The sequence below is a fragment of the Sarcophilus harrisii genome, chromosome 5 (genome assembly GCF_902635505.1).
Source record: "Sarcophilus harrisii chromosome 5, mSarHar1.11, whole genome shotgun sequence".
Classification (NCBI taxonomy): Eukaryota; Metazoa; Chordata; class Mammalia; order Dasyuromorphia; family Dasyuridae; genus Sarcophilus; species Sarcophilus harrisii.
This window is the reverse complement of record NC_045430.1, coordinates 48956834-48983036: the sequence shown is the minus strand read 5'-3', so window position 1 is coordinate 48983036 and position 26203 is coordinate 48956834. Positions and strand designations below refer to the sequence as shown.

Genomic DNA, 26203 nt, shown 5'->3' with positions numbered 1-26203 from the left:
AGCTCTGAGGGGTAAACTATCCCTTATTCTCCTAATTTGCTTATAGTATTACCCGTTATGTTTCAATCATGAACATATTTCAACCTCATTTTTGTGTACATGTTAATTGTTATGCAGTGCCTTGTTTCTGCCATACTACTTGCCAATTTTTACAACAATTTTTCTCAAATAGTGAGTTCTTATCCCAGAAGCTGGGTTCTTTGGGTTTATCAAACACTAGATTATTATAGTCATTGACTATTGTGTTTTGCGAATCTAATCTATTCCACTGAATCTTTTTCTTAGCCAATATCAAGTGGTTTGATGACCTCTGCTTTATAATATAGTTTTAGGTATGGTACAGCTAGGCCATCGTCGTTTACATTTTTTTCATTAATTCCCTTGAAATTCTTGGTCATGTATAAAGACTTCTAAAGAACAAAATAATAGTTCTATTTTTCAGTATTGATGCAATAGGATAGTAATTTCTTCTGCTTCTTTTAGGGCTATCTATGTCCAAATGAATTTATTGCTACTCAAGGACCATTACCTGGAACAGTAGGGGATTTTTGGCGAATGGTCTGGGAAACCAGAGCAAAAACTTTAGTGATGCTGACACAATGTTTTGAAAAAGGACGAGTAAGTTACTTTAAAACGATTTCATAAATTCTATGCTTTATAATTGTATTGTGTGAATTGTTTTTATGGAACTTAATTTTAATGTTTAAGTCAAGACAAGTTTTTGTTTTTATGACTTACTATCTTTTCTAAATGCAGATCCGATGCCATCAATATTGGCCAGAAGACAACAAGCCAGTGACTGTATTTGGAGATATAGTGATTACCAAAGTATTAGAAGACATTCAGATTGATTGGACCATCAGAGATCTGAAAATTGAAAGAGTAAGAAAAAGAAGTCATTAACATTAAGAAATGGAAGAAAAACATTTAAGAAAATTCCCTCCTATAATTATAACTAGTAATTTGACTCTTAACTGTGTTTGATAAGGATTTATTAAGCATCTAATGTGTTCTAGATCGTGCTAAGTTCTGAAGACAAAAAAAACTAAACAGATCTGCTGTCAAGGAGATTACTTTCTATTGATAGAATAAATCATAGTATATATAGGAAATTAAATACCTGATATATACAAAATGATTTAAGACATTAGTAACTAGTGGAATCCAGATAGGCCTACGGTAGAAAGTGACATTTGAACTCAACTCTGAAGAAAGTTGGGATTCTAAGAAACAAAGAATGGAGAGAGAACATCCTAGGTATAAACACAGAGACAAGAGTTAGTACTGTTGTATGAATTACAGCAAACCTTTATTTTCAATTTTATATAGAGCGATGAAATGTCAGTAAAATCTTATCAGTCTGTATAAAACCAAGCTGCACAGTTGCACAGTCAAAGTGATAAAATTTAAGTCAGGAAATCTTAGACTTAAATCTCCCTTTCTACAGGAGTTTTATGACTCAGGAAAATTTTTTTGAGTCTTGAGCAACTCTTTAACACTATAAGTAATAAATAGATTATAAGCTATATTAGTTGAGGGAATTGACAGAGCAAAGTTATTTTTTTGTTTGTTTTTTTTTTTTTACACAGTACAAATTCTTTGACTAAATTACATAAAGTATAAGCATCATAATATAACAGGGGGAAAAATCACCTGTAGTCTATTAGGTCTGCTTATTTCATCCTTTATTTCTAAAATATATGATGGGGGGCAGTGATTCTAGAGTTGTCACAACCTGAAATGTTTATCACTACAGACAATAAACTTGAAGGCAAAAGCTATTTGTTTTGTCTTCTATTCTTAAAAATACTCCTGAATTTAATTCTCTGAGACCACCTCCTTTTGCAATGTAGGTAAGTTGGTTCTTGAACTTTGTAGCTTGACAGGACTTTATCAGAATTTGAACCCCACATAGATGAGCCTTAGAACTCAGTATTACCTCAAATCATAGTAAAGAGGATTTTAATGTATTATCCATATCACTGTAATTGAAATAGAACATGTCAATGTTCTGACATATTCTACCATATTTAGCTAATCTATCTGACTTCCACTCCCTGTTCTTTGATATATCTGGATTCTTTAGGGAATCAAAGACAGATAAGAAATAGAAATAGAAAGGTGCCTGTAGGGGATTATTTTAAGGCTAGAGAAAACATGGCCATAATAGCTGTAGAAAAAAATGGGAGAATATTTGTAACAGCAAGTTAAAACATTACAAAGCCCCATATCAAAGCAGTGGTAGAGGAAAAAAAATCAAGTAGGAGGATTAAAAAATGTATTAGATTTAGAATGAGGACAGTCCTTAGGTATCATCTAGTGAGTCCAATACTTTCATTTTATATATAAGAAAACAGGGAGTCATTGAAGTCACGTAATAATTCTCAACAGACGGTTAATCCAGATAATCCAGGTTTCTATATTTTAGAATGTCCCCATTCCTGAGTTTTCTTTCTATTTATATGCAAATATATATATATATATAGCTATAGCTACATTTACTTTATGTCTGTATATCTCAAAACCAGAAAGACCTAGTTTTAAGGCCATTCTATAGCACATGCTGACTGTGTGAACCACAGCAATTACTTAGCCTCTCAATATTCAAGGGAACCCCCTAATACTAGTGAATGTGCCCATATATATTGATAAGGGAAGTTTCCTCTCCCAGGATTTTTTCCTCTACCAATGAATCACAAGTCCGATTTCTATCCAGCTCTCTATCATTTATATCCATATACAAGGTTTTTCATATTCTGAAAACATATCTGCATAATTTGCTTAAGATTGGATTCTAAAATGACTTTTGCTAAACCTAACTTTATAAAAACAGCTTTAGAATTCTATTATACTGTTTAATAAATATGAATAAAAATGCTAGGGAAATAGCTATTTGTAGTTATTCTTATCAATTTTTCACTGTATATTCAGAGTAAAATTCTCACTAGTATATTAGTGTTGAATCTTTTGTAAAATGAATTATCTGTCATACTAACTAGACATATTAAGCTCAGCTAGATATTTCTGTAATGTTACTGGCATAATGTTTTAACTCTGCTATTTTCATACTTTATGATTAAATTGATGTCATATTATGCTATATTCTTTAATCTTCTTCTTTAATTTGACCTGGTTGCCAGCATGGAGATTGTATGACAGTTCGACAGTGTAACTTTACTGCTTGGCCTGAACATGGAGTTCCTGAAAATAGTGCACCATTAATTCACTTTGTGAAGTTAATTCGAGCAAATAGAGCCCATGACACCACACCAATGGTTGTTCATTGCAGGTAAGTATTACATATGGTCAAATTGACTTCAAAATTTTAATTATCAAAAATTGATGTATTGTGGCTAGAGTTCTTGGCTTTGAATCAGGAAGATCAATATTCAAAACCTGTTAATCATGCTATTTGTGCTTTAAGCAACTCCCTAAAACTTATCTATGATCATGCACAGTTTGCTATCTTCATTAGTGAAAGGAATTCCTATACTAAAGTTCCCCATGACAAAAAAATTAAATATCTTTTACTTACTGATCCAAAAAAATTTTGTTCACATTGATAGCTTGATTTTCATTATTAATAAAGATGATAATCATCTTACAAAATTTCCATTTAGATTCAAAAGAGCTAACATATCAAAAACATTCAGCAAACCTTGGAATGTTATATAACTGGAAGTAATTATTGTTGTTATTACTAAGTCTACTATAGAAAAATCCCCAGTTAAATCTTCTAATAACAATGAAATCACAGATTCAGTCCCTAACCCTAAGAGAAAAATCGTTCTTCTCATCTTATTTGATTGAGGTCAGATAGAAATATTCCCAGGACAAACGGTTATCATCCCATTAATCTTTTTGACTCAAGGTTTGGCAGATTATTTTTCAGCTTTATAGAAGAGCTTTTTTCTGTAGAGAAATAAAAGAATTAAGATGCAAGTTCAATTTCTACACTCACAGAAAAACATCTTCAGTATACATCCAATAGCAGAAAGGACGAAGAGAAAGATATGTATTACAACTTATTCTTGTGTATTTATGATGTCTTCTGCTAGGTCTCTATAATTTAAAAGACTTTACTTCTATGTAATTTGCATATTAATCTTAAGATTTTTGTTTGCTTCTTTCTCCCTCTTTCCTTCCTTCCTTCCTTCCTTCCTTCCTTCCTTTCTTTCTTCCTTCTTTCCTTCCTTCCTTCCTTCTTTCCTTCCTTCTTTCCTTCCTTTCTTCCTTACTGTAGATCAGTGTTATGTCTTAGTGATTTTGAGCAACAGTTGGGTCTGTAATAATAATACATATATATACCAATATAATTGATTAGTTGAATTTTCCAAATAAATACTTGGGGTAGGAAAAAGAGGATGATATCCTTTAGTTTACTAAGAAGTTTATCATAAAATTAATCATAGAATAAATAAACTGAAAAATAAATAATGATATGGATGATTTAGATGATGGTTATAATATGGAATATAATACTAGTTTCAATAGCCTCTTCCACTGAGACTTTAAATCAGGGTTTCTTAACCTGAGGTCTATAGAGATTTAGAGAGTCTATGAATTTAATTAGGGAAAAAAGGATATCTTTATTTCTCCAGACCTCTGAAACTTAACATTTTCTTCAGTTAATTTAAAACACCATTTAAGAGATCCAGAGGCTTTGCCTTATTGTCAAAGGAGAGTATAACATAAGAACTCCTGCTTTGGATTTTATTATTATTATAGATATTATTATTATTTTAAGAGGTGATGGAAACTTGTTCCACATTAATTTAAGTATCGAGAAACCTGATAACTTAAATGTAGTTCTAAAAAGACTTAACTGGGATAGCTGAATAGTGGAAAGAAGAAGAAGGACTAAGAGAACTTCCTGAAAGGACTGGATTTAATCTTAACCATGGGGAGAAATGGAAAGAATTCTTGAGAAAAGGTTAATTAATTTCATGAGAGAATTAAATGGTGGAATTCTGCAAATGGTTGCAATAATAGTTTATATGTCAATACCAAAGTGACTTTGGCTTCAATCTTTCTCATTGCAGTTATATGATGGCTAATAATTTATGTGCTGGATGGCACTGGATCCAAAGTAAAAAAAAGACATATCCCAAGTTCAAATCTGGCCTCAGACAAGTAACAACTCAATTTGTCTCAGTTGCTCATCTTTAAAATAAGTTTAAAGGAAGAAATAGTATTCCAGTATCTTTGTCAAAAGAAATACAACAAAACTTCCAAATGGAGATCACAAAGATTTGAACATGACTGAAATATCTAAACAATAATCATTTGGTCTTCTTTATTGTATTACATTATTTTAATAGATAATACATCTATTAATGTTAACGTTTTGCCTAAGATATTAAGAAATACATAGATAGATAGATCTAGATATTCACATATACATATGTGTGTGTGTGTGTATTTAGATAGTTCAGTGGATAGAATCAGGAAGACCTGAATTCAAATATGTCCACCTACAGTTACTAGCTGAGTGACTCAACCTTTCCTTTCCTTAATTCCCTAGAAAAAGAAATAGCAAACCATTCCAGTATCTTTGCTTTATGGATAATATGGTGTCTTAAAGATCCATACACAATAGATATCACAATAGATATAGTTACACACATACACATACACACACACCCAAATACATATACACCAATGTACACGCACATATAGAATGCAAAGTGAACAAATGTTTATAAAAATGGGTTTCTTTTCAATTATTAAATAAATAATATTTAATAAATTGGCTTGGGTAATCATAGTTAATTGTTAATTACATAGTGCTTACTGATGTTTTAGGTAGATATGACTTATCATTTTAAATACTTAAATCTTAAAAAAAAAACTATTAATTCCAAACTATTTGGACAAAATAGACAAAGGAGCTTATCAAATTCCTTTTATGACACAAACATGATGGTGACACTTAAAAGGAAGAAAAAAAAACAGAAAAAGAAAACTAGACCAATTTCCCTGACAAATGTCTCCAATTTTTAAAAATAAAATACTAACAAAATTTTAGCAATCCCTCACAAAGAACATACACAATGATCAAGTGGGATCTATATCAGGAATTTATTTCTATGCTAAAGGTTTTAATAGAAATATGTTGTATTTTGTTAAAAAAAAAAAGCTTTTTCTCTATCTAATGAAATACTCGACTTTTTTGTTATTTTGTTATTGATTATGGGCAATTATGCTGATAGTTTTCCCTAGTATTGAAGAACCAGCCCTGCATTCCAATTATAGATCCCAGGATAGATTTTCTTTTTTTTTTCTTAGATGTATCAGTTACAAGAGAGGAAAGTAGTACAGTTTACCTTATATTTCTTTTTTTTACTCAATTAACTTTGTCTCTAAGAATTTGAATATTATATCATCAATATTTATATATATATTTTTATTTTTTTATTATTAATTTTTTTATTTAATAGCCTTTTATTTACAGGATATATACATGGGTAACTTTACAGCATTAACAATTGCCAAACCTCTTGTTCCAATTTTTCACCTCTTACCCCCCCCACCCCCTCCCCTAGATGGCAGGATGACCAGTAGATGTTAAATATATTAAAATATAAATTAGATACACAATAAGTATACATGACCAAAACGTTATTTTGCTGTACAAAAAGAATCAGACTCTGAAATATTGTACAATTAGCTTGTGAAGGAAATCAAAAATGCAGGTGTGCATAAATATAGGGATTGGGAATTCAATGTAATGGTTTTTAGTCATCTCCCAGAGTTCTTTTTCTGGGTATAGCTAGTTCAGTTCATTACTGCTCCATTAGAAATGATTTGGTTGATCTCGTTGCTGAGGATGGCCTGGTCCATCAGAACTGGTCATCATATAGTATTGTTGTTGAAGTATATAATGATCTCCTGGTCCTGCTCATTTCACTCAGCATCAGTTCGTGTAAGTCTCTCCAGGCCTTTCTGAAATCATCCTGTTGGTCATTTCTTACAGAACAGTAATATTCCATAATATTCATATACCACAATTTATTCAGCCATTCTCCAACTGATGGACATCCATTCAGTTTCCAGTTTCTAGCCACTACAAAAAGGGCTGCCACAAACATTCGTGCACATACAGGTCCCTTTCCCTTCTTTATAATCTCTTTGGGATATAATCCCAGTAGTAACACTGCTGGATCAAAGGGTATGCACAGTTTGATAACTTTTTGAGCATAGTTCCAAACTACTCTCCAAAATGGTTGGATTCGTTCACAACTCCACCAACAATGAATCAATGTCCCAGTTTTCCCACATCCCCTCCAACAATCATCATTATTTTTTCCTGTCATCTTAGCCAATCTGACAGGTGTGTAGTGGTATCTTAGAGTTGTCTTAATTTGCATTTCTCTGATTAATAATGACTTGGAGCATCTTTTCATATGACTAGAAATAGTTTCAATTTCTTCATCTGAGAATTGTCTGTTCATATCCTTTGACCATTTTTCAATTGGAGAATGGCTTGATTTTTTATAAATTAGAGTTAATTCTCTATATATTTTGGAAATGAGGCCTTTATCAGAACCTTTGACTGTAAAAATATTTTCCCAGTTTATTGCTTCCCTTCTAATCTTGTCTGCATTAGTTTTGTTTGTACAAAAACTTTTCAGTTTGGTATAATCGAAATTTTCTATTTTGTGATCAGTAATGATCTCTAGTTCTGCTTTGGTCATAAAGACCTTCCCCTTCCACAGGTCTGAGAGGTAAACTATCCTATGTTCCTCTAATTTATTAATAATTTCATTCTTTATGCCTAGGTCATGAACCCATTTTGACCTTATCTTGGTGTACGGCGTTAAGTATGGATCAATGCCTAGTTTCTGCCATATTAGTTTCCAATTTTCCCAGCAATTTTTATCAAACAGTAAGTTCTTATCCCAAAAGCTGGGATCTTTGGGTTTGTCAAAGACTAGGTTGCTATATTTGTTGACTGTTTTATCCCTTGAACCTAATCTATTCCACTGATCAACTAATCTATTCCTTAGCCAATACCAAATAGTTTTGGTAACTGCTGCTCTATAATATAATTTTAGATCTGGTACAGCTAAGCCACCATCATTTGATTTTTTTTTCATTAATTCCCTTGAAATTCTTGACCTTTTGTTTTTCCATATGAACTTTGTTGTTATTTTTTCTAGGTCATTAAAATAGTTTTTTGGGAGTCTGATTGGTATAGCGCTAAATAAATAGATTAGTTTAGGTAATATTGTCATCTTTATTATATTTGCTCGCCCTATCCAAGAGCATTTAATATTTTTCCAATTGGTTAGATCAGACTTAATTTGTGTGAAAAGTGGTCTGTAATTTTGCTCATAAAGTTTCTGATTTTCCCTTGGCAGATAGATTCCTAAATATTTTATATTATCAGTAGTTACTTTAAATGGAATTTCTCTTTGTAACTCTGACTGTTGGATTTTGTTAGTGATATATAAGAATGCTGATGACTTATGTGGGTTTATTTTATAACCAGCAACTTTGCTAAAGTTGTGGATTATTTCTAATAACTTTTTAGCAGAATCTCTGGGGTTCTCTAAGTATACCATCATGTCATCGGCAAAGAGTGATAATTTGGCTTCCTCATTGCCTATTCTTATTCCTTTAATCTCTTTCTCAGCTCTTATTGCTATAGCTAGCGTTTCTAATACAATATTAAATAGTAACGGTGATAGTGGGCAACCTTGTTTCACTCCAGATCTTATTGGGAATGGTTGCAGTTTGTCTCCATTACATATGATGCTTACTGATGGTTTTAAATAGATGCTGCTGATTATTTTAAGGAAAAGTCCATTTATTCCTATACTCTCAAGTGTTTTTAATAGGAATGGATGTTGGATTTTATCAAATGCTTTTTCTGCATCTATTGAGATGATCATATGGTTTTTGTTAATTTGGTTATTAACATGGCCAATTATATTGATAGTTTTCCTAATATTGAACCAGCCCTGCATTCCTGGTATAAATCCTACTTGATCATAGTGTATTATCTTGGAGATGATTTTCTGTAGTCTTTTTGCTAATATCTTATTTAAGATTTTAGCATCAATATTCATTAGGGAGATTGGTCTATAATTTTCTTTCTCTGTTTTCAGCCTACCTGGTTTAGGTATCAGTACCATGTCTGTGTCATAGAAGGAATTTGGTAGGACTCCTTCATTCCCTATTTTATCAAATAATTTATATAGCATTGGGGCCAATTGTTCTTTAAATGTTTGGTAAAATTCACATGTAAATCCATCTGGTCCTGGGGATTTTTTCTTAGGGAGTTGTTTAATTGCCTGTTCTATTTCTTTTTCTGAAATGGGACTATTCAAGCAATTTACTTCCTCCTCTGTTAGTCTGGGAAGTCTATATTTTTGGAGGTAGTCATCCATTTCACTTAGGTTATCAAATTTATTGGCATAAAGTTGAGCAAAATAACTCCTTATTATTTCTCTAATTTCCTCTTCATTGGTGGAAAGTTCTCCCTTTTCATTTTTAAGACTACTAATTTCATTTTCCTCCCTCCTTTTTCTAATCAGATTTACCAAAGGCTTATCTATTTTATTGGCTTTTTCATAGAACCAACTCTTAGTTTTATTAATTAGTTCAATAGTTTTTTTACTTTCAATATTTTTAATTTCTCCTTTTAATTTTAGAATTTCCAATTTAGTATTTGATTGGGGGTTTTTAATTTGGTCTTTTTTTAGTTTTTTTAGTTGCAAGCCCAATTCATTAATCTTTTCTTTCTCTGTTTTATTCAAGTAAGCCTCTAAGGATATAAAATTCCCTCTTATTACCGCTTTGGCTGCATCCCACAAATTTTGGTATGATGTCTCATCATTGTCATTATCTTGAGTGAAATTATTAATTGTATCTATAATTTGCTGCTTCACCCAATCATTCTTTAAGATGAGATTGTTTAGTTTCCAATTACTTTTTGGTCTATTTCCCCCTAACTTTTTGTTGAATGTAGTTTTTATTGCATCATGATCTGAAAAGAAAGCATTTACTATTTCTGCTTTCTTGCATTTAATTTTGAGGTCTTTATGTCCTAATATATGGTCAATTTTTGAATAGGTTCCATGAACTGCTGAGAAGAAAGTATATTCCCTTCTATCTCCATTCAATTTTCTCCAAAGATCCAACATACCTAATTTTTCTAATATTCTATTTACTTCTTTAATTTCTTTCTTATTTGTTTTGTGGTTTGATTTGTCTAATTCTGAGAGTGCAAGGTTGAGATCTCCTACTATTACATTTTTGTTGTCTATTTCTTCTTGCAACTCTCTTAACTTCTCCTTTAGGAAGTTGAGTGCCATACCACTTGGTGCATATATGTTTAATATTGATATTGCTTCGTTGTTTATGCTACCCTTTAGCAGGATGTAGTTTCCTTCCTTATCTCTTTTAATTAGATCAATTTTTACTTTTGCTTGATCTGAGATAAGGATGGCTACCCCTGCTTTTTTGACTTCACCTGAAGCATAATAGATTTTGCTCCAGCCTTTTACCTTTACTCTATATGTATCCCCCTGCTTTAAATGTGTTTCTTGTAAACAACATATTGTAGGGTTCTGACTTTTGATCCAGTCTGCTATCTGCCTCCTCTTTATGGGGGAGTTCATCCCATTCACATTTACGGTTAGAATTACTAAATCTGTATTTCCTGCCATCCTAATAACCCCAGATTGTGCTTTATTTATTCTTGCCTCCCCCAACCCTCTTTCCCCCTTTTAAACTTATGTACCCCTCTTGTATCACGATACTTATCCTCTTTATAATCCCTCCCTCCCGCCCTTTGAGTCTTTCCCCCTTCCTTCCCTTATTACTCTTTTTCTTTTCCCTTTTCCTCTCCCCCGTTTTTAATGAGGCGAGAGAGAATTTTCTCTAAATCAATATTTATATTGCTTCATTGTCTATGTAATTTATTAGGAAAATGCAGTTGCTTATTTTTAAATGAGATTTTTGTTTTTGTTTTGTGTAAAATCATGATTGCTATCCATATTTTTGTTTTTCACCTCAGATGAAGCATGATAGATACTTCTTCACTCCCTTCTCTTTATTCTGTGTTTATTTCTCTGCTTCAAATGTGTTTCTTGTAAACAACATAGAATATGATTCTGTATTTTAATCCTTTCTGCTATTATGATTACTGATTGTGTATTCCTTCCATTCTGCTTCGCCCACTATATTTTCTTTCTGCCCTATCCTTTCATTTTGTCCTTCCTCAAAACTGTTTTTTCTAATGAGATATTCCACATCTTATTTTTTCTTCTTTTGATTTTGTTTTTATTATTTCATGATGTCTCATTGGTTTTTTAGCTTCTACTTGCCAAATTCTACTTTTTAAGGAATTATTTCTTCATTGGGCTTTTGTATTTTTTTTTCCATGTGGCCAATTCTACTTTTTTGAAGTTTCTTTTTTCCAGTGAATTTTTGTTCTTCTTTTTCTATTTGGCCAATTCTACTTTTTAAAGTTCTCTTCATTGGATTTTTCTGTCTCTTTACCATTTGGCTTATTCTGCTTTTTTAGGTGTTTTCTTTACTATTTTTGTACCTTTGTAAACAATCTGATGACTTTTTTTTCATAACTTCCTTGTGTCACTCTCATTTCTATCCCTGATTTTTTCTCTGTTTATCTTATTAACTTTAAAAAAGTTTTGAGCTCTTCTAGTTCCTGAGACCAATTCATATTTTTCTGTGAAGGTTTTGATATAGCTGTTTTGACTTTGTTGTCTTCTAAATGTTTTGATCTTTCCTGTCATCATGATAACTTTTTATTGTCAGGTTTTTTTGTTTTTGTTTTTGTTTTTTTTATCTTTTGCTCATTTTTCCAGGCTATCACTGGGTAAAGTTGGGCTCTGCTGCTGGGATGAGAGGGACATTTTACCAAGCTTCAGGTTTTTCATGTTGCTCTTTTCTATAAGTTTTTGCTTTTTCCAAGGTTATATGATCTAGGAAGAAGTATTGTCAATCCTCTTCTGGCCTATATTATGGTTTAAGTGACAACAAACACTCTTTTCTATCATGGAACTATGACCAGATCCCAACTCCTGCTAGTGCTCCTCTTCACCTTGGAACTGTTACTTAAATCTTCATATGAACAATGTCACAGAATCCTGCTTTGATGCCAGCAAAGGGTCTCCTGTAATCTTCTTCTATCCAGTTGGCTGGTTAGACTCCCTTACCATCACAGCTTGCTGTTGCCATTTTAATTACCTTTAAAGCTTTTTGCTGTCTTCCTGAAGTGTTGCCAAGTGGATTATACTTCTCTCTCATCCCAGTGCAACAGACCTTTCTAGCTGAACTTCTAAGTTGTCTTAGGCTGGAAAATTGTTTCACTCTATTTTGTTGGCTCTGCAACTACAGAATTCATTATGAGGCATTATTTTAATAATGTTTGAAGGGAAATTTGGGAGAACTTAGTCTAGTTCCTGCCTTTATTCTTTTATTTTGGCTCTGAGAAATCTGTTTTTCTTTATGGAACTTGCTCAATATAAATTAATTATAAATTTAAATTTTTTCCTTTTATAATAATTGCTATTTTCTAGGCTCAGAGATTAGTGGAAAACATAACTATTAAGTTTTCCTCAATAGCTTAGTAAGCTTCTTCCTTAATTACATAGATCTCAGAATCTACTACACTAACTCATATATCTTCAAAGACTGAAGTTATAGAGATTACACATGGATAAATAAAAATTTAGTAGTTTTGTACTATAAGGTGTACACACCTTAAAGAATTCCTACCTTATTTTAGAATTTATGATAAGGAACCTACATCTCTATAAAATGTCAATTTTTAGGGGGGAGAACTGTCATTTATTTATTTAAGATTTTTAAATTTAAGTTAGATAAAAATAACTATGAAATCAAGGTAATTACACTTTTTAGAAATATCTGGGGAGGGTGCACTAAAAACAATTTTTCTTCAATAATATTTATTAGGTCTTTCTATTTCCTGAATAACCACTTTTACCAAGACTATAATTCTTTCTTAATCCTAAATTGAAATAAATTACACACTATTCTGAAATACCTTTGAGCTTTCTCATATGCCATTCTGGAATAATTGGATATTGGAATTTCTCTACTAAAATCTTTCTTTGGATAAATATGGCCAAATGTACAAAAGCCTGCTTGTTATACATGGAACAATCTATCAGAAAAAAATTGAATACTCAAATATGCTTTATATTCAAGTGTGCATATAACATTTACAATCAAATAGCTCTTTAATTTTTACAAAAGGTATTCTTTACATCAGTTGCATAAGAGACACACTAGAAAATTATTACTATTCTCAGATAAAGAAACTGAGTCAATAGGATCTAGATGAGTTTTGAGTCACTATTTTTATTCAGGTCAAGTTTACCATTCAATTTATGTTACATACAACAAAAGAAGTAAATTTAACTGGTTCTTCAATTACAAAGATACCTCAAAAATCATCATCAAGTCAGAAGTTGCTTTTCCTGCCTCGATATTTTATCCATATTTCATGACTTTTTCATTTTCCCTACATCTTAATATACAGCTTAGTTTTAGAAATTATCACTAGACCATATAGAAATTTGCAAATATCAAACACAATTGTAATGTCTTTCATTATTATTTTTACCCAGTACTAGTAAACATTTATTAAGTGTTTACTATAGACAAGGAGAGGCTGCATGGTTAAATGATTGAAGGATTTGACTTGGTGTCAAGAAATTCTAGGGCCAGACAAAAGACAAAGGACTTGGGCACTGATAACGATCTTTAACCCCTCTAGAATTTATAATCTTATAGGGTTGGCTGGGATTCTGAGAAATTAAGATATTTGTCTGTGGTCAGAAAACTACTGTGTGTCAGAAACAGAAGCTGTATCTAGATCTGTCTGTCTCTTAGTCCAGCCCCTTACCTGCTCTATCATGTTGTTTCTTTTTTCCATAGTAAGCACCAAAGTCATGATCAACTCTCTAGGGAGTCAAAAAATCTGGGGTCAAAAATCTTCCGGTAGTATTTACCACCTCTGTGATCATGGGAAAGCCATTATCTGTTCTGGGCCTCAGTTTCCTCGCATGAAAAATGGGAGGGTTGTACTAAATGGCTTCTGATCTTTCTCAGTGTTCTGAACCTGTGATCCCATAACTCTGCCATACTGCCCCTCTTCTAAGGCCAGAGGAATAAAAAGATTTTAAAAAGGCATGGTCACTGCCTTTAAGAAGCTTTACACTATAGGTAGTAAACTAAATTATATTTGTTATTTAATAATATTTACATCCACATATATGTATGTGTAACATTTTTCAGCTACAAAAATATTTTAAATTACATTTCCAAAGATAGTGTAAAAATTCTGAATGCATGTTTGGAAGTAAGAAGTCAGTGTTCATTTTTATATCCACTGTTACATGGCAGATAAAATGCAAGTGGTTTTTGTGGGGTTTTTTTAGCCACATAATTTCCACAGACTACACCCTTGTTTTATACCATGACAACCTTATAACAACAACACACACCCTTGAGGCTTCGAAGCTACATGATTGTAATGCCCTTTTTGCTGCTAGAGCATGTTTGATCCCTGGAATGAGCCGCTCAGATCACATTACTCCTGGCCTTGCTTGGCCAGCACTGTGTGCCTCTAAAATCAGGGATAAATCATAAACAACTTCTGGAGGCGTTAAAAGCCATTGATGATGAATTCCTCTGGCTCCTTCACATCACATCTCTGCTCCTTAGTGAAAAGCTCACAGGTTATCTAACTTCTTCATTTTCTAGCCTCTCCTTGTCCCTCCTTTTCCAGTTCTTAAAACAAACAATACCATTTACCTTAGTGAGAGAAATTGTGAATTATCACATTTGAAGTAAATAACAACGACATTGAGAGATGAAGGGGGCCCCAAAGACTATCTAATCCAAATCCCTTAATTTGCAGAAAAGGAAAGGTCTAGGGAAGCTAAGTGACTTACCATAATTATGGGAGAAATGTCTTAGGGAAAATCTGAATCCACATTCTCCAACTGCAAAGCAAGGATATTTAACATTTTATTTGTCATGGATGCCTCTGGCAATGTGGCAAAACCTATGGACCCCTAGTCAGAATCATATCTTTAAACTGCAATGTTTTAAAATAAACTTAATGCACATGATAAGGAAAACAGTTCTATTGAAATATAATTCTAAAAATTAAAAAAAAATTCTTCATGAGTACTGAGTTAAGACCCCATTAAATCAGCATGCTTTCCACTGCTTTCCTAGAAGGAATCCTACTATCCACATGTAGTTAATGCTATATGATGATGTAAATTGTTGCAACGTGTTTCTGGTACAGGTTTCTTAATTTCAAGGAAGTTTCACTTTTTTGTTGGTTTTCCTTTGCTTTTAAATACCACCTCCCCAATTTCACTGGATAAGGCACACACTGAAACATTAAAGCGCAAGTGTCATAAAATCAAATTATCATAGGTAATGTTTATATAATACATTATGTATGTTTTCTTTTTTAATTCTCACTTGTGAGATTAAGAGCCTAGAGAATATAGTGTCATTTAACCACTTTTTACAGATGAGGAAACAGGAGCAGAGGGAGGTCAAAGTGACTTACAGCGGCAGCCAGGTGGTGAATTGGATAGAGCACCAGCCCTGGTGCTTTCATGAGGACCTGGGTCCAAATCCAGGCTCAGATACTTACTAGCTGTGTGTCTGGGCAAATCATTTAACTTCATTTGCTTCCCCCAAAAACAAAAACCCCACAACAAACTAAAAAAAGATTTGTCCATGGTCACATAGTTATTAAATCTCTGAAGCAGTTTTCAAATTTAGATCTATCTCCAAGTGCAGTGTTCTATTTCTCCTTGCTTTCTTAAATCATCTCTCAATTGTTGTATCTGTGACAAATAAGCATACTTAAGAAAACCTGCAAAAATATTCAGGAGAACAGAACATCTTCATTTTAGTACGGTGGAGGAAAAAGCTATATAAGCAAGTTGACAACATTTATAAAAACCTATGGTGAGCCTAGCACTATGCTATACATCATATTATGAAATGTTTCATATTTTAAATGGTTGACATTTCTTAGTAACAGGTTTCCTCTTCATTCATCAATAAGCATTTCATAGAATTAGAGATTTAGAGGTAGAAATAAATCTTGATGTTGTTGTTTAGTTGTTTTCAATCATTCCTGACTTTTTATAACTCCATTTGGGGTTTTCTTGGCAAAGATAAGTGAAATAGTTTGCCATTTTCTTCTCCAACTCATTTACAGATGAGACCATCGAAGTAAGTAGGATAAAGTAACTTGCCCAGGATCACACAACCAAGAAGGTTTCTGAGGCCAGCTTTAAACTTGTCTTCCTGATGCCAAGCCCAACACTCTATCCATTGTCCTACAAGATTTCCATTTGTTAAGTACAGCATGATGATGCATGGTATGGTATAGTGTAAATTATTCATAGTGTATGGTCTATTTCCTTCACAGTGCTGGAGTTGGAAGAACTGGAGTTTTTATTGCTCTGGACCATTTAACACAACATATAAATGACCATGACTTTGTGGATATATACGGACTTGTAGCAGAACTGAGAAGTGAGAGAATGTGCATGGTGCAGAATCTGGTAAGAGAAAAAGCTACTTACCAATAGTCCTCTGATCCTACCTAGAATTGAGATGCTGGTGTCACTTTAATACTTTCAAGCACACACAAAGCTTTAAAGAAAATAATTAGAACTAAATTTCTGAGACAGGTTATACAGTGGATAAATACTAGACTTACAGGCAGAAACACACAAATTCAAATGTGACTTTAAATACTTACTAGCTAACATGTATGTTGTTTTTCAGTCAGGTTCATCTGTTCATGATCCATTTTGGGGTTTTCTTGGCGAAGGTATTGGATTGCTTTGCCATTTTCTTCTTCAGCTCATTTTATAGATAAGAAACTGAGGCAAACAAGGTTAACTGACTTGCCCAGGGTCACACAGCTAGTAAGTATTTAAGGTCAGATTTGAATTGAGGAAGATGAGTAACTCAAGAAGATGAATTTTCTTGATTCCAAATCCAGTGCACTAACCAATAAGCCACCTAGCTACTCCATTAGATACCTTACTAAAGTGTTATAATTGTGACACTTAAAAGACACTTAAAAAACAACAATAACAATCCAAACCTCTCTTTGCCTCAGTTTCCCTAGCTATAAAAACTACCTACTTCTCAGGAATATTGTGAGTATCAAATTAGATTCATACGTAAAGTACCTGATGCATATTAAACATTATGTAAGTGGTTATTCCCTTCCCTTCTTTCTCATGCAAAATATGAAAGAAAGAAAGAAAGAAAAAAGAGAGAGAAAGAAAGAAGGAAAGAAAGAAAAAAAGAGAGAGAGAAAGAAAGAAAGAAAAAGAGAGAGAGAAAAGAGGAAGGAAGGAAGGAAGGAAGGAAGGAAGGAAGGAAGGAAGGAAGGAAGGAAGGAAGGAAGGAAGGAAGGAAGGAAGGAAGGAAGGAAGGAAAGGAAGGAGAAAAAGAAGGAAGGGAGGGAGGGAGGGAAGAAGAAAAAGAAATTAGATCATATATTCGTCTAGGTCCCTAGCTAACTTCCATTTAGTATTGGAATAATAAAAGCAAAAATGGTTATGCAGGAAAAAAACCCCACCTTTTTCATTTAGAAATGATTCTTTTATTTGATCCAGTAATATCTAAATATGGTGAAACAGATTACCATCTGTAAGAAGATAGTTAGATATACTATTAAAAAACACAAGATTTGCCCAATACTTTTCATTGATTCATTTATATATTTATATTTCTAAGGATGAGGACTAAACCTATGATTTCATCAGTATTGGAAACTCTAAGATAAAGTTCTCTACCAATGCAGGTGGGCTCCTTCACTGAAGTTTGTTTCTTACAGAGTTTAAAATAGAACTGAGAAAATAAAGGATTTGATTAGGTAACAGCAGTATGTGGCCAAGGACAGGTTTTGAAGACATGTCTTTTTGGTTCTGTGGACAGCTCTCTATCCACTATTCCATGACTTTCTTTCATTACACAAATATATGTATATAGTATATATGAAATTAAATTCTTTATACGTGGAGAAAAAACAAGATTTATATAACTTTCCATTTATATGCATATATAAATGAAATGTCATTGAATAGTCTATCCACCATAAAAGTAGCTTTATAATTCACATAGCAACCTTTATAAGAAGAACAAGCTTATAGCATTTTCACTATCATTCTGATGCCAATTCAATTCAACAAGTTTATTTTATGTTGCTGATATGCACCAGGCATTGTCCTGGGGTTACAAAGCTAAGAAATCATGAAGACAACATCAAATCTGCCTCAGTTACTTAATCACTATAATATTTCTCAACTTCAGTTTATTTATCTATAAAGTAGCAAAAATAATAGCATCTGCCTCACAGGATTGTTGTGTGAATCAATTGAGAAAATGTATGCAAAATGCTTTGCAAATCTTAAAGAGCTATATAAATATTAGTTATTATTATTTGTTAAAATGTTTTATAAACCCTGTTATGGAAATATCTGTTATTGTTTTAATTGTATAAAAATTTACAGTCTGTTCCAATGGAGTGTGTTTCTACATCAATGAAGTCAAAAGTCCACATTAAATTTACCCACACTCTGAGAATTATCTCCTAGAGTTGTTATACCATTGCATACCCATTTACAAGCTTTAACAGAAAATTGTTTTTCCCTCTCCTATCAAAAGAAAGGTTGATGAGGCTGGTCATAACTAGTAGATATCAGATATAACTCTGAGAAAAATATAGATAATTCCTTTTTAACAAACACACAAAACCTGCTACAACTGATTATGTATCATCCTATAAAATGATTTTTTAGGGAAACTGAATGCTTAATACTGACAAATTGCCATTGGGAATAATATTCTTAGACTATCTTCACAACAAGTTTCAATGTTCCACTGTGATAGTATTACATTTAATTATTTAGAGAGAATTCTTAAGTGATATTGTTGAGATTAGGAACCGAATGTTGAGGTGTAGACCACATGTGTTGAGGTCTACATTTGGGATACCTAAATGAAATTAGGGTTTAGTTAGGTCTAGTGGCAGGTTTGGGGTACAGGGAGTCAAACAGAGTTCCCCTGCAACCCCCTTAGATTCGGCGCAAGGATACGGCGGTACATGAGGTCTAGAAGCGGCGCGGATTCCCAATAAAAGCATTTATTAGCCCAGAGAGCTAAATTAATAAAAGAGGTTTATTATTGAGTTTAGAAGTAGGAGATAGGTGAAGGTAGAGATAAAGAGGGCACTGGACAGAGGGTCCAGTGGACAGAGGGTCCTCACATGGCGACCATGTTTGGAATCTCTGCAAAGAGGGGTTCCCAGTGTGGTCCTTTTAAGTCGGAGACTTAGCTCGAGGGGCTTTGGGGTGTAGCCCCAAAGTTGGCTCAGATCCGGGTGGGGCTGGGACAGGTCCGGACCTTCTATTGGAATTCAAAGGGACCAGGATTTGTGAGTCAAAGGGTAATTTACATTAGCTAGGGGGGTTGGGAATCAAAGATTGGAATCTTTCCCGCATCAATATCAGGCACACAAATGTGTTTGTGATACGATTTTTTTAATGTTCAATTTAGTCTTTTGGATGATGCATAGGTGTTTTCACATCTGTGGAGACTTAAAAAAATAATGCTCCTTGAAATATTTTTTGTCTTGAAAAATTTTGCCACCTCTAGCTCCAACTTTACAGATGTTATTATCTCCTTTCTATAACTCTGCTACCTAGCAAACTATATAAAAAGAGATTCTATTCTTTAGCTTATCCTAATGAGATCTTCTTCAGCTTTGCCTCCCTCTAGTTGCTGTGGTCTCCCCTACCTGAAAATGACTTTGCATTTATTCTGTGCCTATTTTATGTTTCCTTCACATATTATTTTTTTCCAGTAGAATATAAGCTCTTTGAGGACAGACACTGTTTTATTTTTGTTTTCATATCTGGACCCCCCTGTTATTAGCAATGTGTCTGGCCCATGATGAATGAATGAGAAATCAACTGAAACATGAAATTGAAGAAAAGTATGAACTAATGGCCTGTCGTGTTTAGCCATCTCAACAAGCACTTGAAGTTTAATAACCTAGATAAATATTTTTCAAGTCATCAAAAATGATAAAATTTATGAGGATATCAATCTGGTAATAAGCATTAATTAAGCACATACTGTGTGCTAGATATTTTGCTAAGTGTTAGGGAGGCCCTTTGTGGTAAATGGTGTACAGTTGCTACAAAACAAATGCTTTTTTCATTTATGTCCTTATTGTTCTGTATTTTTCTTCTAATTAAATCTTTTAAAAATTTTGGTTCACTTTTCATTTCTTTGTTGTCTAGGCACAATACATTTTTTTGCATCAGTGCATTTTGGATCTATTATCAAGTAAGGGAAGTCATCAACCCATCTGTTTTGTGAATTATTCAGCCCTTCAGAAGATGGACTCTTTGGATGCCATGGAAGGTAAACAGAGACAAGTTGTACCTAACTTATTTTCTCCCCTTCCCCAGCAGGTGCATTATTTAAACAGTGAATATACTTTGACAAGTATTTAGGCAGGTAGGCAATGTAAACATGAATCCTTCTGTTCCCTTTTCACCCAAGTCACAATAAAGACATTTATATATATATATTATATTTTCTCACTGAAATTCTCAAAATTATGCAGGTTTTACATTGATTTCTCTCTTGTGACCTATATTTTTGTTTTTGTAGGTGATGTTGAGCTTGAATGGGAAGAAACCACCATGTAAACACTATGACAAAAGATTACAACCAGAGGATTTTTTTAAACCCAGGGGCCAAATGTATTCCCCTATTAACCTGAATAAAAATTCACAATCTTGAAAACAATCCTTTAAAAAAAACCCAAAATTGTTATAAATTGTTACAAAAAAGTGACAATTGTTTTGTAAAAGCATCTGGATAACAGTTTCTTCATTTAAAAAAAATGCACAGAATTACATAATCTGCCTTTAAAACAAATGTGAATTCTGAGACATCCCAGAGTATCTTGCAGATCCACACATTGTTTTTTTCCTAAATGGGCCAAATATAATGTGAAGTTATCATCCCCTTAATATGAATGCTTCACTGTGAATTCTCCCTGATTTTAAGTCAGTGCTGTAAATGTTGATGCAGTGGTGGCCTTTTGGCCTCCTGAGTGTTGACATTTCTTGTGGATTACTTCCAGAACTGTCATGATGATCTCTGTCTCAATGTATGTTCCTGGGTTTTGAATCTTCTATTTTATGAGTGCTGGGATATCAACTCATGATCCTGAACAGCTGAACAGTCACCCCCTGACACTGCAGGAATTATTCAGCTTTTATGCAACACACAGTAGCTCTTTAGGGACACTTGGGGCTATTTAAACTGCTTTGTGATTCCCAGTTTAAAAAATAGAAGAAAACAAAGAAATGAAGAGAGAAAATGATTCATCGAACTATATAAAAAAAAAAATCAAAGTATCTATCCCTCAAACTAGGCAGTTTCTGGAAACATACCATCAAATATGTTTCATTCTATTTTAAAGTACAAAGTAGAGTAAGTTTATCTAAATGTTGTCTTTTAGGAATAGACTAATCTGATTATTTTGTATTTTTAGAGAATTCCTGTACCTGCTAATACTACTTAAAAAACAACAAACAAACAAAAAAGAACAATGGTAAGATGATTCCAACTTGTAAATTAATGATGTAGATTAAACAGTCTATTGTACTACTGTGGTGCCAACAGGGTCTTAAAATCAGTTTGAATAGCTTGGTCTGAATTTCATTTCCTAGTATTGATTCATGGTGTGTGTGTGGGGTGATGTTCTATGTCATACCTAGAAATGAAGAACTGGAACCCAACAGCAAACCATAAAGAGATTTAGAAAGAAAACTTTTGTCTCTATGTCCTCAGCTTATTAGGAAATGGGAAAAAATGTAATAATTAGATTTTGAACTTAAGCATAGTGTTGTTATTTCACTTGAATATTTAAAGCAAATAGTATTGGCCTGTCTAAACTCCTAATGCTTCTTAAAGAACTCCCACATGAATATTTGTTGGTTGACCTATTCATATAATTTCTTTATGCAAATGACAGTCCGATGAAAGAAGTTTGCTACTGTGGTAAGACCCTAAATATTTTTGAAAATGTTAATACAATTAATATTGTTTTCACATGTGCTTTAATATATATATACATATATAAATATATATAACTATTTGATGACTAATAAATATATTTTGTGATTTGGATTACTTTTTTGCAACCAGAAGTTGAAATTTTATCTTTCTTTTAGAAAATATTAGTTTTATATACTCACAAAAGCATAAGTGGTCCATCATTTCTTCTAAAGCTAAATCAATTAGTGTGATACATTAAATCAACCAACCTGGAATTCTTAATACAAAAAACAATTTGATTTTATTGTTCTGTCACATCCAACTCTTTAAGGCCTCATGTAGAATTTTCTTGGCAAAGATACTAAAATTGATTGCCTTTTCTTCAGCTCATTTTACAGATGAGAAAACTGAGCTAAACAGTGATTTCTCCAGGGTCATACAACTAGGAAGTGTCTGAGGTCAAACTTGAATTCATGAAGATGAATCTTCCTAGTTCCAGCCCTGGCATCTTATCCACTGTGTCACCTAGCTTCATTTTTACTTTTACCCAAGAAAGGCAAGACAGCATGACCTACTTGGGATGAGGGGGAAGACCAACCTTCATGTTAGACTGACCTAGCTAGATTAGGTGGTCTCTGATTCAATCCTTTTATTTTAAAGATGTGGAAACTGAGGCATGAAAATGTTAACAGGTAGAGTCGGGTTTCAAGGACTTTGAATCTAGACCTCTCCAGTGCACCATGAAACGAGAATTCAAATTCAGATTCTGTGAAACCAGTTTCTCTTGGCCCATTGTCAAGCTTTTGATGAAAAAAAAAAAAGAATACTTTTACTTAAAATGTCTGACTATTTCAAGGCAAAAATTGTTTTCTAAATTGAACGATGGAGATAAGTAACATAATAGCTTCCCTTCAGTCTGTGTACACAAATACAAATACACTAATCAACAACCACAAGCACAAAATAGCAATGCAACATGAACCAATTACAAATTTACCTTCATTCAGAGTCCAAACTTTAGATGTAGACCATTCTATTTAGCTTTCCCACATAAGTCACACACATACACATTAAAATATGTCCTAGAGTAAATGGTGATCACTTTTGTTCAGTGAGTTGTCATCATCAATACTATACTAATAAAAAGTAGGTAATGACTCACCCACGAACTCTAGCCTAGGAATTAAAGTCCTAAATACAAGTACTAGTTCTGGCACTTAGTAATTAGGTGACTTTGACTAAATCCCTTTACTTCTCTGAACATGTGTTTTTTTATCTATAAAATTTTGGTCATAATAACTGTATTACTGAATTGCTATTGTTTGTTGTCTGTCTTTCATTTTCAAAGATACCAATGACATCATGATATGATAGGTGATGTCTTGACTTCAGTGTGAATTGGATTTATATGAGGCAAAGTTGCTCAAAGTCAGCAGCCTCACCTTCTCTTCCAGAGAATCCAGTGGCAAAACAGTAGCAGCCTCCCTGATACTAAGTTTCAGAAATAGGAGCAAAATAAAGTCTTCCAGACTCCACTGCCAAGATGTTATTTTCTATGCCAAGCTGTATCTCAGAAAGCTACCTTGACTAAGAAATTTTTGTAGTTTTCAAAAAAGGCAGGAAAATTTTTGTGAATCCATATATTTTCATGGAAAAGGGAGAAAATAAATTAGGAAAAATCAGAATAAAAACAGATAGGATTTAACTTATGAGAGTCATAAAGATCATGGGCACCTGTGGAATGAGTGTTGTGTGAGTGTGAGTCATAATGTACAAATATCTCTGGATAATTAAAAGTGAATATCATAGAGAGGGCAATGGAAAGTTGCATGATAGATTGATGAAACTACAAAATATAAAACATGAGGAACTTGAACTAGACATAAGGATATCATCAAGGAAATATATAAGCATAAAAAGTAAAGGGTGAGAAGAGGATAATATTCCAAGTTATCCTCTATTATCTTCAAAATATTTCCTGATTCAAATTGTGGGGGAACATGAATAAGAGTCACACCAAATGGTCAGTTATCACTATAAGGAACTTCAGAATCAATGAGATCATAAATATTTTAGTTAAGGGTAAGTAAGTGGTAAGGTAGATAGAGCACTAGTCTTGAAATCAGTAAGACCCGAATTTCAATCTAGCCTCTGACACTTACTAGTTGTATGACCCTTACTAGTTGCATGAGAAGCTAGCTCATAGATTTGTTGTGGAAATCAAATGAAATCATAATTGTAAAGCACTTAGCACAGTGCCTGACACTTAATAAGAGATGCATATATTTTAATTGTTATTGAAACGAGGAGGAGGAGAAGTTTTGAGATGAAACAAGAAACAAGAGAAACAGGAAGAACTGGAAGCAAGACAATGAATTTGAAAATCAATTAAAATGCATAGTAGAGGAGAAAGTAGAGGAAAAAGAAAACCACAACATTGAAGTTTAAATAATTTTGCCTAGGAGGGAAATTTCATTTTAATTGATGTCTGTATATAACTTTGTGCTTTATGTCTTTTTTCCTTCAGAAAAAAGGAAAACAAATTCAATAAGCACTTAGTAAATATCTATAATTGTTATGCCACAATTCTGAGTTTCCATAATTATCCCGACCCAGTCCTGACTCAGTTTCTTTGCTTCTAAAATCTCAGTCTGGCAAAAATTGCCCTCCCTCTTTATCAAAATATTTGATAAGGGTAAAAGATCTTATGTTTTAGAATATCAGAATGCCTCTCCCCATCCCAAGCTATGGGAATGTCAGATACCGTCTTATCAAGATGCCTCTCCCCATGTCCGGAGTGCCTCCCCCTGATTATGTCATCTCATCTCTGGAGGCTCACCCTATCCTGTCAGAGTCCCAGCACCCTGACTCTACCCTCAACTCAGTCTACTCCCTGAGTCTGAACCACATGTGTACATAAGTCATTGAGAACTCTCATTGTTTGCTGGATTCTTGGAGATGATAGTCTCATTTAGCCCTGGGACCAAACCATGGATCCATTTGGTTCCAGGGAGTCTCTCCCTTTAAATAAATTATTAAATACTCTCTAATCTCTGTCCTGCCTCAGTTTCTCTGGCAATACATAATATGTTAAACATCTTGCCAGATATTGAAGTTACAAAGATAAAAAAGGAAATCATCCATCCCTTCAAAGATCTTTCATTCTTGATTTTGATTAAATTGTTATGCTAAACTAGACTGCTCCTATTTCATAAATGTCCATCTTTCCTTAATAATCATAAAAGGCAAAACATAATTTTTCATTCAAAATAAATTATTTGAGGCCCTAGCACAAATATATGAATTTTGAGGAAACTACAGACTTGATAGTGTTAACCTTCTAAATAACAATTATCTTACAAAGTAGAGAAGGATTTTTTTCCCTTGGCCTTAGAAAAATCTGTGCATTATGGAAGATAATACCATTATATTATCTATTGCCTAGGGCAAAGTTTCTGACAATGCCTTTTACTTTCATTTTTTTTCTTATTTATTATTTATCTATTTTTAACATCAAAAAAATTTGAATTCCAAATTCTCTTTTTTCCTTCAGTTTCCCCCTCCCACCACCACCCCCCGCTACTGAGAAAGCAAGCAATAAGATACCATCATACATGTGATATGAAAAACCCATTTTCATATTAGCTATCTTGCAAAAAAAAAAAAAAACCTAGAAAAATAAATTGAAAAAATACATTGCAGTTTGTACTCAGTTCATTAGTTCTCTCTTTGGAAATGGATAACAATTTTCAACATGAATCTTTCTAAATTGTCTTGAATCACTATATTGATTAAAGTAGCTGTCAATTGTATTCTTCTTAGAAAATTCTATTTGACAGCATTTTGCTTATACACATCAAACTATTGGCCAGAGAATGGGATGAAAGTATTTGCTGATTATAATTGATGATCTATCAGTCACACTTTCCATTTTCTTTTCACTGGGGCCACAAGGGAAGGAAAGGCAGTCACATTTCTGACACTGTTTCTACTATTATATTAGCAGCTAAAAGATTAATTAATCAATTTTCTTGAAGGCAGGGACTATATTTCATTTCTTTCT

The 26203-nt window shown here is 33.1% G+C and overlaps 1 protein-coding gene across 1 annotated transcript in view; it reads left to right on the top strand.

Annotated features, from left to right (window-relative positions):
- PTPRQ (protein tyrosine phosphatase receptor type Q) overlaps nucleotides 1-22221 on the top strand; it is a 313790-nt gene extending 291569 nt beyond the window's left edge. The window contains exons 58-63 of the mRNA XM_031941204.1: nucleotides 484-618; nucleotides 757-882; nucleotides 3141-3289; nucleotides 16469-16604; nucleotides 20367-20490; nucleotides 20743-22221. Of these exons, the coding sequence (XP_031797064.1) occupies nucleotides 484-618; nucleotides 757-882; nucleotides 3141-3289; nucleotides 16469-16604; nucleotides 20367-20490; nucleotides 20743-20780 (708 nt within the window). The 3' untranslated portion in view covers nucleotides 20781-22221. The remainder of the gene's footprint in view (nucleotides 1-483; nucleotides 619-756; nucleotides 883-3140; nucleotides 3290-16468; nucleotides 16605-20366; nucleotides 20491-20742) is intronic.
- Nucleotides 22222-26203: the final 3982 nt, after the last annotated feature.